General features: G+C 41.8%; 1 protein-coding gene across 1 annotated transcript in view; it reads right to left on the reverse strand.

Annotated features, from left to right (window-relative positions):
• Positions 1-12,363, reverse strand: part of SHANK1 (SH3 and multiple ankyrin repeat domains 1) — an 852,931-nt gene that overhangs the window by 51,603 nt on the left and 788,965 nt on the right. Inside the window, exons 16-17 of the mRNA XM_073602155.1 lie at positions 10,314-10,438; positions 6,432-6,567 (exon numbers count right to left, since the gene is read on the reverse strand). Coding sequence (XP_073458256.1) covers positions 6,432-6,567; positions 10,314-10,438 — 261 coding nt within the window. The remainder of the gene's footprint in view (positions 1-6,431; positions 6,568-10,313; positions 10,439-12,363) is intronic.

The raw sequence follows: 12,363 nt of genomic DNA on the forward strand, positions 1-12,363 counted from the left end.
CCAGAAAGTAGAGTATGCTCCATCGGTATCCAAGACTCTGTAAATCTCTTCCTGGGACCAGCCTGTCAATATGCCTGGTTAATGTCTAATCTATTCCTGCAATCATTTTGTTTAAATGTATTTATTTATGGGGATACTCTGGAACACTGTGTTCTTTTATGTTTTAGTTTGCTACAGTATTACCTCTGGATATTTATGGCGCTTGCAAAGATTAGCAGCTCTACTAGCTTTATTGGTGAGAGCATTCCTCTAGTAATAATCAAAGTTTAGTTAGTTACTTTGTTGCGCTATTAAGTTTAAAAACCACTTCCGGACTGCCCACCGTCGTTATACGTCGGCTGTTTGAAGAGGAATATCGTTGTTATGGCAGCAGCTAGCTGCCATAACCCCGGTATCCTCTTCTTCAGTGAGCGGTCCGGTTTCAGATAGAAGTGGTCTCTGCGGCACACTCACCACGAGATCACTTTTATCGGTGGTGGGAGAGGCCCCCCTCCCTCCTGCCGTGCTACGGTACGCTCCGCCACTTACCGGAGCCGGCGGCAGCGGCGGAGGCGATCGGGTCTTCACTCTTGCTGGGCATGGAGACAAGTGAGGGGAAGATGGCCCCCACCCGTTTCCATAACAATGCAGGGCAGAAGCGACTTCAAAACGTCACTTCCGCCCCCATTAGCTCTTAAAGGGCCATTTTTTTTTTTAATTATTTTTTTTTTTTTTAGTTTTTTGTATTGCATTTTAGTGTAATTATGAGATCTGAGGTCTTTTTGACCCTCAGATCTCATATTTAAGAGGTCTTGTCATGCTTTTTTTCTATTACAAGGGATGTTTACATTCCTTGTAATAGGAATAAAAGTGACACAACTTTACTTTTTTTAAAAAACAGTGTAAAAATAAAAAATTAAAGGTAAAATAAATAAGAAAAAATAAAGATTTTTAAACGTGCCCCATCCCGACAAGCTCGCGTGCAGAAGTGAACACATACATGAGTAGCGCCCGCATATGAAAACAGTGTTCAAACCTCACATGTGATGTATCGCCGTGATCGGTAAAGCGAGAGCAATAATTCTAGCCCTAGACCTCCTCTGTAACTCACAACATGTAGAATTTTTTCAACGTCGCCTATGGAGATTTTTAAGGGTAAAAGTTTGTCGCCATTCCACGAGCGGGAACAATTTTGAAACGTGACATGTTGGGTATTAATTTACTTGACGTAACATTATCTTTTACAATATAAAAAAATTGAGCTAATTTTACTGTTGTCTTATTTTTTAATTCAAAAAAGTGTATTTTTTCCAAAATAAGTGTGCTTGTGAGACCGCAGCGCAAATACGGTGTGACAGAAAGTATTGTAACGATCGCCATTTTATTCTCTAGGGTGTTAGAAAAATAAATGTATAATGTTTGGGGGTTCTAAGTCAATTTCTAGCAAAAAAAACTGTTTTTAACTTGTAAACAACATATCTCAGAAAGAGGCTTGGTCCTTAAGTGGTTAAAGTGGAGTCCTAGGCAGAATTTTTTCTCAAATTTTCTTCTTAATTTCTATCTCTAAAAAAGGGGAACGATCTTTGAACGTTGTCACATGAAAAGGTGTTTGCAATGGAATAGCAAAAAGGGAAGCACCGTTGGCTGTGAGACGTTTCTGTTCCAGGGGCAACTCTAAGGCATTTTTAAAGCCGCATTTAGGAGCTTTCTTTATAGCTTAAAAACGCCTCTCCATGTTATTCAATGGCCTCATGCCCACACAGGCATTTTTGAGCTGTAAGTGGCATAGGCGTTTTAAGCTAAAAAAAAAAAACAAAACAAAACACAGGACCAGCGCATTCTGAGGCTCCAGCGCTAAAGCTGTAAAAACGGCAGACGCCAGTAAAAGCTGTTAAACGCGGCTTAACGCTTTATACAGAGCGTTAAGCCTCATCAGGCGTTTCTCTCCCTATGGGATCCCATTGATTTGAATAGAAGTCGCACCAGAAGTCGGACCATGATGATCCAACTTGCGGCGCGACTTGTGAGGATCTTGAAGGGGAACCCCTGCCAAAATGAAAATAAAATTGGTGTGGGGTTCCCCCCTAAGATCCATACAAGACCATTATCCGAGCACGCAACCTGGTAGGTCGGGAAAGGGGAGGGAACGAGCGAGCGGTTCCCCCCCCCCTCCTGGACCATACCAGGCCACTTGCCCTCAACACGTGCCTGGTGCATGATGGGGTGATGATGTCATAACGGGGCGGGTGCTCCAGATGATGTCAGCGGGTGGCCCCGCCCCATGCCAATATAAGTCATTGCACACAACAAACCCAGCACTACACCGGGAGATCGTATTGAGTCAACATCGGAAGAAGAGCAGAGGTAGAAGAGCCAGCAAAAGAGCGAGAAGACAGCAGAGCGAGAAGAACCAGAAGAGGGAGAAGACATTGACGGAAAAGTGAGAAGAAATTGGAAGAGACGCCTTAATAAAAACCTGTGTATTGTGTTTATTTTTGACACTTTTTTTTAGGTGAATGGGTAGGGGTACAATGTACCCAATACTCATTCACATAGGGTGGGAGGCTGGGATCTGGGGGCCCCCTTGTTAAAGGGGGCTTCCAGATTCCAAAAAGCCACCGCCCGCAGACCCCGACAACCAACGTCCAGTGTTGTCAGGAAGAGGCCCTTGTCCTCATCAACATGGGGACGAGGTGCTTTGGGGTGGGGGGGGTGCAGGGCCCCAAATGCCATAGGAAACCATTGATTTTGAATAGAGGCAGAGAAACACGACTGAAAGCTAGCGTGACTAAACATGTATTGACGTCAATGCAAAATGCTGATAAAATTTGTTTTTTAAAATGTACTAGATTTACAGCCCGTTTTTATAACGCCGTGGGCATGAGGCCTAATTTGTTTGATTTCTTCCCAAGTTACAATGGTCAATGGTACACTGTACAATTTACTGGAGTTCTCTTTTAAAGGTTAAGGGGTTATTTAAGGGGTTAGGTTAAAAGGTATGCAAAGCATTTTAGTGAACTTCCCTTATTTGCTTCCTTTTGGTCTGCAAAGTATTCCTTTGAAAGAGTTTTGTTATATCTGTTTGATAAGTGCATAAAAAATACCCATCGAACCTGCAAGAAATCTGAGCTGATAACTTTGTGTTCTCTGACTGTCATTAGTCATTTTCCTAGCTTTCTCTGTGGACTTCAGAACATGCCCACTCTATATTATAGGGGGTGGTGGTATATTTTGATTTTGGGCTGCCCTAATCAAGCTTCCTCATCAGACGCTGAGACATGATTCGTCCAAGTGCCACATATGTAGTCAATGGGGCAGAGGCTGGGGTCAGAGGAACATAGGACAGGGTCAGCAGGGCAGAGCATGGGGTCAGCAGGGTATAGGACAGAAGTGAGTAGGGCACAACATGGGGTCAGTGGGGCAGGAGATAGGGTCAGCGAGGCAGAGGACAGGGTCAGTAGGAGATGTGAAGGAATCTCTGCATGGGTCAAAAACAAAAACACAGTGCGCCAAGTGCAGCATTAAAACGAAACAACCAGTTTATTAGACAAATTGTAACTTGCATGTAAAAGGGTTGTCCCGATATTCCTTTTTTAAGACCAAGTACAAGTACCAATACTTTTTTCAAGTACTCGCCAATAGCGATTACCGATACTATTTTTTAATGACATGTGACAGTAGCACTGATGGGCACTGATAGGTGGCACTGCTGAAGTGTGGACTGTGTCAGTAGTTTTTATTTTTATTTTATTTTTACAATTTTATTTTTTACAATTATTTATAATTTTTTACAATTTATATATTTTTTGTTATTATTTTTACAATGCTTTCTTTTTCTTTGGGGGGGGGAGTGGACAATGACAGTGTTTTTTTTTTTTATATATATATATATATATATATATATATATATATATATATATATATATATATATTTATTATTTTTACAATTTTACTGTTAAATATTTATTACAATTTTTTTTTTTAATCAACCCCTAAAAGCAGGGAAAGGGACTGAGGACACAGATTCCCCAGTCCCTTTCTCTACACTGACGACACCCAAATCTATTTCTCTATCCCTCAGCTTACTCCCTCAGTCTCCTCACGTATCACTAATATATCAGTCTGGATGTCACGCCACTTCTTCAAACTTAATCAATCCAAAACCAAACTTATAATTTTTCCTCCACCCCGTGCACCTTCCCATGATCTCATTGTCAAAATCGATGGCACAACTATAAGCCTATTCCCGCACGCCAAGATCCTAGGTATAGTCCTGGACTCTGAACTCTCCTTTAAGCCCCATGTCCAATCACTGTCCAAATCTTGCCGCCTCAACCTCCGCAACATCTCCAAAATACGCCCCTTTCTAAACAATGACACAACAAAGCTCTTAATTCACTCGCTGGTCATCTCTCGCCTTGACTACTGCAACTCCTTCCTCATTGGCTTACCTCTACATAGTCTATCACCTCTTCAATCCACTATGAATGCTGCTGCCAGACTCATCCACCTTACCAATCGTTCTGTGTCTGCTACCCCACTCTGTCAATCCCTCCACTGGCTCCCGCTCACACAACAAATTAAATTCAAAATACTAACAACTTATAACGCCATCCACAATTTAGCCGCTCCCAGCTACATCACTAACCTAATCTCAAAATACCAACCTACTCATTCTCTTTGTTCCTCTCAAGACATCCTGCTCTCTAGCTCCCTCGTCACCTCCTCTCATGCTCACCTCCAGGACTTTTCCAGAGCCTCTCCAATCCTATGGAACTCCTTACCCCAATCTGTCTGATTATCTCCTACTCTATTAGCTTTTAGACGATCCCTGAAAACCCTTTTCTTCAGAGAAGCCAACCCTACCCTCACCTAACAACTGTATTTTTATTTTCTCCATCAGTTCACCCCCCACAGTTATCACCTTTTGTTTCACTTGACTCTCCCTTCTAGATTGTAAGCTCTAACAAGCAGGGCCCTCTGATTCCTCCTGTATTAAATTGTTGTGTAACTGTACTGTCTGCTCTCATGTTGTAAAGTGCTGTGCAAACTGTTGGCACTATATAAATTCTGTATAATAAAAATATTAAATAGAGCGCAGCCGGGTCTGGTCGTGTCGGCTCTGCAGAAACTAAGTGGACACAGACCTGTCATCCACCATGTTCAGCTCTAATCAGCAGACAGATCCCCTGCTAATTGGAACAGAAGGTACCCACGTGAAAGGGCCCATGGATTAATTTAGATTAGATACTTTATTATCATTGTATTTAAAGCGGAGTTCCACCCAAAAAATTGAATTTCCGCTTTTCAGAATCCCCCCCCCCTCCGGTGTCACATTTGGCACCTTTCAGGGGGGAGGAGGGAGCAGATACCTGTCTAATACAGGTATTTTGCTCCCACTTCCGGGCATAGATAGCCGAGCCACCCACGGGTATCTACGCCACTTCCGGGGCCTTCTCTGTCCCCCCCGCTGTCTTCTGGGAGACACACAGGTCCCAGAAGACAGCAGGGACCAGTGGGATCGCCCAGCGCAAGTCGTGCATGCGCAGTAGGGAACCAGGAAGTGAAGCCGCAAGGCTTCATTTCCTGATTACCTTACCGAAGATGGTGGCGCCTCCAACCGAGAGCCGAGGGATGGGTCGGCTTCGGGTGCCGACATCGCGGGTGCCCTGGACAGGTAAGTGTTCTTATTTTAAAAGCCAGCAGCTGCAGTATTTGTAGCTGCTGACTTAAAAAAAAAAAAAATTAGGCGGAACTCCGCTTTAATATAACAAAGTTTTACATGCTAGATCTTGGCCAACAACACAGCAGTAAATACATGCTACTACTGTGCATATCCACACACATATATACTGTATATGTACGTACCAATATAAATACACACATTAGATACTTATAAAATGTACCCTAGGGATGATTTTACATCATATTAATGGGTTTGGGCAAGGAAAGGGGTTGACTTTTCTAAAGTTCTTGGTGTCGAAACTCAACAACAGCATCGGCAAAAATGTTAATTTCGATAAGAACCCTAAAAAAGGGATACAAGTACCCCCCCGGTACAATGGGACTTTATGGGTGAACAGGAAAAGAATCATATATCATAAAATATCATTTATTTAGAAACATTATTTTGTTAATAATAATGTTACTAAATAAATGATATTTTATGATATAGGATTCTTTTCCTGTTCGCCCATAAAGTTCCATTGTACCGGGGGGTACTTGTATCCCTTTTTTTAGGGTTCTTATCGAATTATTGTTTGGGATGTTGGCAACTTTTTTGTGAGAATATAATAATTCTCTCCGTGGTTCACTATTTATAATTGGCAAAAACGTTAAGATCAAAAAGGACCCGCCCTAAATCTGATAACGGTTTATTCCTCACAATAACAAAAAAATAGTAACTAGATGGTAATAGTAATAAAACCTAGATAAATAAAAGTCTAGCATACCTTTTTTTCTCATGGCATCCTCCATTTCAGGGTTTCGGGTCACCATGACAACTTTTACCATTAAGTTGTTTCCTCCCTGCCGAATCATATTCACTACTTGTCGGTGTCCAACTTTCACCACATTTTGACCATTCACCTAAGAAGAGCAAACATGTCACAGATCACATATTTTGTGCACTAAATAATTTTTGCCTCACAAATCACCGTCTTACTTTACATACAATTATTCTGGTTTTATAGTTGGAGCACACTTGTAATAAATATGACAGAGACCTTATACTGTGAAAATGTGAAGCAGGCATGTTACAGCTATCCAGTACAGGTTAAAAAATGCAAACGAAGAATTGGCCACTTCTGCAATGTCTCCACCCAAGTTGGTCTTTTTATTCACGTTCTGTAACCCCCTGTATATCAAGATGGCCAGAACTAGGGGCCAGCCAGGCTCTGTTGCAGAGCACATGTGCTAATAGTGTACATGCTGAAGGGGGAAGGGGGAGAGCAGAAAGCTACAAAAAAAGTCCATATATTAATTTCAACTGTATATTCATTCATTGTCTGGGTTTCAAAATTCATTTCTAATACAGTAAAACCTTGGATTGCAAGCATAATTCCTTCCAGAAACATGCTTGTAATCCAAAGCACTTGTATATCAAAGCAAATTTCCCCATAAGAAATAATGGAAACTCAAATGATTCGTTCCATGACCATTATTCATAGGTCCTTCAGTTTATAGTCCATATAAAAAAGATTATAGCAATGTGACCATAAAATGTCCATCCACAAATGGAAGCCTCCACAAGGGCATTAGAAGCAAAATCCATCAGGAGCTACACAGAGTATAAAAGAGAAGAGAGACGCCTCTAAGTGTAGCAACATTTAGCAACTCACATGTTGATGATTAAAACTGGCACATCTAAGGCCTCATGTACACTGCTGCTGGTAAGCGGACGGTCAGAGGCAGTTGGAAGCTTTTTCAACTGCCCCTGAACTCAACCAATGTTATCTTATGTGTACATGTACACAGGTTCATTTAATGTTGTTTTTAGGCAGTTGCGTTTATGGGCTTTTCTTTGAAGGTAAAAAAATGAGTTCAGATGCCGAAGTTTCCGATGTTTCAGATGCCAAACGCGGCTAAATGCGGTAACTTGCATTTAACCATGTTTCATTTACAGGCATTTTTCATTTTTGGCTATTTTGAAAAAAAAAAAAAAAAAGAAAAAAAAAGTTTTCAAATGCTTCTAAATGCAAACGTGGCTAAACGGGGCAAGTAAACACGGCAAAACTGACGTTTTCAACGTGGGTTATCTGTCAAGTTAAATCGTTCAGGAGAGGTTGTAAAAACGTCCGGTGTACATTAAACCTAAATATGCAGGCATCCGGGGTAAAGCTGTCCACATAGACCGTCCTCCGTACCGCAAGCTCTCACCGCTGTCAGTCTGCAATCATGACTGGGAAGACCACCCTGCAGTAGAACGATCTGAAAGCGAGGCTTGAACCTCTCGTGGAGCGTAAAGTGGAAAGGACGACGTTGATGGCGATGTGGAGGACAGTCTATGTGAACAGCTTTACCCCGGATGCCTGCATACTTAGATGTGCCTGTTTTAATTAACCATGTGAGTTGCTAAATGTTGTACCTTCATTAAATGTAACCACATTGCTACACTTAGAGGCGCCTCTCTTCTCTTTTATACTCAGTTGTGACATGAATTGTATATCAAGACATCGCTTGTATATGAAATCAAAATTTATTTAAAAACTTTGCTTCTCTTGCAAAACGCTCTAAAAACCAAGGTTTTATTGTATATCGTGTACATTTAAGTTTTCAATTTACATATACAAAAAATCTAATGGCATTCTTTGATCGATTTATAAAGAAGATGGGCTTAAAGCAGAATTTCATCCTGAACCTAAATAGCTACATAGTAGGTGAGGTTGAAAAAAGACACAAGTCCATAAAGTCCAACCTATGTGTGTGATTATATGTCAGTATTACATTGTATATCCCTGTATGTTGTGGTCATTCAGGTGCTTATCTAATAGTTTTTTGAAACTATCGATGCCCCCCGCTGAGACCACCGCCTTTGGCAGGGAATTCCACATCTTTGCCGCTCTTACAGTAAAGAACCCTCTACGTAGTTTAAGGTTGAACCTCTTTTCTTCTAATTTTAATGAGTGGCCACAAGTCTTGTTAAACTCCCTTCTGCGAAAAGGTTTTATTCCTATTGTGGGGTCACCAGTACAGTATTTGTAAATTGAAATCATATCCCCTCTCAAGCGTCTCTTCTCCAGAGAGAATAAGTTCAGTGCTCGCAACCTTTCCTCAAACATCCTCCAGACCCTTTATTAGCTTTGTTGCCCTTCTTTGTACTCGCTCCATTTCTAGTACATCCTTCCTGAGGACTGGTGCCCAGAACTGGACAGCATACTCTAGGTGCGGCTGGACCAGAGTCTTGTAGAGTGGGAGAATCATCATTTTATCTCTGGAGTTGATCCCCTTTTAATGCATGCCAATATTCTGTTTGCTTTGTTAGCAGCAGCTTGGCATTGCATGCCATTGCTGAGCCTATTATCTACTAGGACCCCCAGGTCCTTTTCCAATAAGTCTTAAAAATGTCCCATAACCCCTCCTAACACCTATGCTCACTAACCTGCGTAAAAAACATGTATATACAGTACTGTGCAAAAGTTTTAGGTGTGAAGAAATGCTGTAAATTAAGAATGCTTTCAAAAATAAATATGTTATTCTTTATTTTTATCAATTTACAAAATGCAAAGTTAGCGAACAGAAGAAAAATCTAAATCAAATCAAGATTTGGTCTGACTACCCTTTGGCTTCAGACCAGCATCAATTCTTACACTTGCACAATGTCTGGGATTTGGTAGGATTAGAGCCAAGTGTATGATTAACACATTATACCAAGCAGGTGCTAATGATCATCAATTTGATATGTAGGTTGAAAAACAGTCATTAAAGGGAAAGTTCACCTTTACAGAAGAATCTGTAAGGTGAACTTACACAGGACCCCCTCCTCACCCCCCCGCCCCCCCAGTCCTACTGACCTGGATAGCCACTGGCGATCTCCCGTTCTAAGCCCCGGCATAGCCGCCTCAGTGGTTCGGGGCTTAGAAATCCCTTCAGCTGAATCTCCAAAACGTAACCCATCAGGAGGGATGTTTCGAAGCATTCTAATTGGTCGGCGCCGTCACATGGGCACAACCCGCGTAGCCTGTCCTGCCAGTGGGGAAGAAGACGTGTGAATGCTGAGGGGATTTCTAAGTCCCGGAACCACTGAGGCGGCCATACCCGGGCTCAGAACAAGAGATTGCCGCAATCCAAGTCAGCGGGACTGGGGGGGGGGGGGGGCGAGGAGGGGGGTCCTGTGTACACAGCCCCATAGGATATTATTGCAACGGACTTGCCCACTTCTCTCCTCCCTTCACCCTTCCTAAAACAAACAGACTGCACTGCCCACTGTTAACTCTTCCCTGTGAAGACCAGAAGTTCAGGGAAGCAGCACTGAGAGAGCAGGAGCCAGCAGCATTGAAAGTTGTAAACTGCAAGTGCTGGTGTGAAAATGTTAAACAGTTTACTGTGGAATGTTCATTTTGCTGTGCTGAAGGTGTTAAACTAAAAAACATTGAGGGTTTAATACTACTTTAATGCAAAGATAACTCACCTATGAAAAACAGAAACATGTAATATGAAAAATTGTAGAAAAAAAAAAAAAAGGAGGATAACAACTGATTAAATATTAAAGAACATGTGTAGAATTGTGCACCAAATGCTATAAAGGCGAACTTACACATTAGTGGCTATAGAGAAGAAACGATTGACTGAATTTTCCAGGCAAAGGAAAGTGATTGTAATAGATATATGAGTACCTCAATTAAAAAGTCTCCCATCCGCAGCCCTGCTCGCCAGGCCACTCCCCCTTCATCCACACTTTCCAGGTACTGGAGTGCTGGGAAGGCTGGAGTCGGAGTGAATTCTTCAATTGGGGTTTGTGCTGCAAAGAAACATAATAAAGTCCATATTATAATATATTCATCTTCAGTTGCTTGACATTAGTTTCCACCCTTTCCACGCTGAGACCTTAAGTGACCTTATGAAAAAAAAATAAATAAAAAAATCAGGATTTTGATTCACAGTAATTTTTTTTCTAGTAATACAATGTAAAAAAAAAAAAAATTAAAATAAAAACTTTGCTGAAATATTGCCAAGGTCACTGTGAGCGCTGGGCCAGTGTGTGTTGTATTGTTTTATTTTTCTTTTGCGGCACAATTCACTTCTTACTAGTCCCATAACAGTCCCCATTGGTTAGAAAGTCATACGCTTCTACCATTGTAAAACTTGTAAGTTGCACTTCCTGTCCCATTCTGCAGCTGATTGTGGTGGTTGTAAACCTTAGACATGAAATAAGAACAAAGCACATCCCTCTATAGTGTGTATTTGTCTCAATTAGGAGCACTAAGTGTCATTTCTGTCTGCTGCCTCGCTCCTCTGAGTCCTCAGCTATCAGCATTAATCACTTCTGACAAGTTTTCCTGACACCAAGACAAAAAAGGTGATGGGGAGGGAGCTCCAGCACACAGCCTGCGATTGACAGTCTTGTTTCTGTTCCTGTGTTTTGTGTCCCTTCCCTCCAATCAGCTCTCAGGTCTCTCCTCACTGAGTTCTGCAGAGTGTAATTGCAGCTCTCTGCCCTGTTTACTGTACTCTCACGTAAGCTTTATAAATTCTAGACTTTCAACAGCTGTAGAGAAGACTGCAGATAAACAGGTAGGATTTGTAGGAGGATTTGTTTCTTTTCTGTGTATCACCTGAGGCCAGTCACTTCACTGGGTATATGTGAGGGTTTACAACCACTTTAACCTGGCCATACACAGCCATCAGACAGAACTATAAAGATATAACGGATTCCTCCATTCATATAAATGAACTAGATGGAGGAAACTTCACTCCCACCAAGACATTTTAATCAAACACGGTTACAGCCACTGATCCAGAAAAGTTTCCAAGCATGTTCATAGGATGGACTTGTGTCTTTTTTCAACCTCACCTACTATGTGACTATATTTGTTCCTTTGACAAAGTCGATCAAAGAAGCAGAAGCAGCTCCTTTCTGTCAGGGCTGGGCTTAATCCTTCCTTCTCTGAGCTGGCCGCTCAGCTGTTGGCTAATTGCCAGCTCCTATCTCTCCAGTTACTCAGCTGTTGATGATATCCTGCTCGTCAGTCCTGCCTACTTAAGCCGTCCAGTCCGGAGGAGCTCTGCCTTCGCCTTGGTCAACATCACAGAAACTGAGATGCTCTCCTGCGATCCTGTTCAAGACTTGCTTTGCTGACATCCCTTCTGGCTCCAGACCCTGCTTGCTGTTCCAATACATTGATACCTGACATCTGGCTTGTCTGACTATCCGTTCCAGTTACTGAACTTTAGCTATGTTTTGACTAAGTTTGTTCTTTTTACTTTTATTATTAAACAAGTGTGATTTAACTGTACTTCTGTCTCATCCTGATTTCATGGTTTCTGACACTTTGAAGCAAGAACTACCATACACTTATCAAAATTTAACTGATCGATCAGTGTATGGCCAGCTTTATGGTTAAAGTAGAAGAAAACAAGTGGATGACATTTAGTTAGTTTGTTTTTTTAAAGAAAATGATATACTAATTAAACTCTTTTGGTAATCTGATTGTATCTCAGTGCTGCAGATCTCCTCCAGCCTCCTAATGGCCCCTTCCAGTCTATATATGCATGCACACCAGCAATAGCTGCATGTCATTGCTCAATGCAGGATTCCTGGTGGTGATTAAGGCGCTATATGCCTGCGCAGTGAATGCTGGTATGGCCACTAGGGATGAGCTTCGAGTTCGAGTCGAACTCATGTTCTACTCGAACATTGGCTGTTCGCAAGTTCGCCGAACAGCG

This window comes from Aquarana catesbeiana, linkage group LG10 (genome assembly GCF_042186555.1).
Source record: "Aquarana catesbeiana isolate 2022-GZ linkage group LG10, ASM4218655v1, whole genome shotgun sequence".
Taxonomy (NCBI): domain Eukaryota; kingdom Metazoa; phylum Chordata; class Amphibia; order Anura; family Ranidae; genus Aquarana; species Aquarana catesbeiana.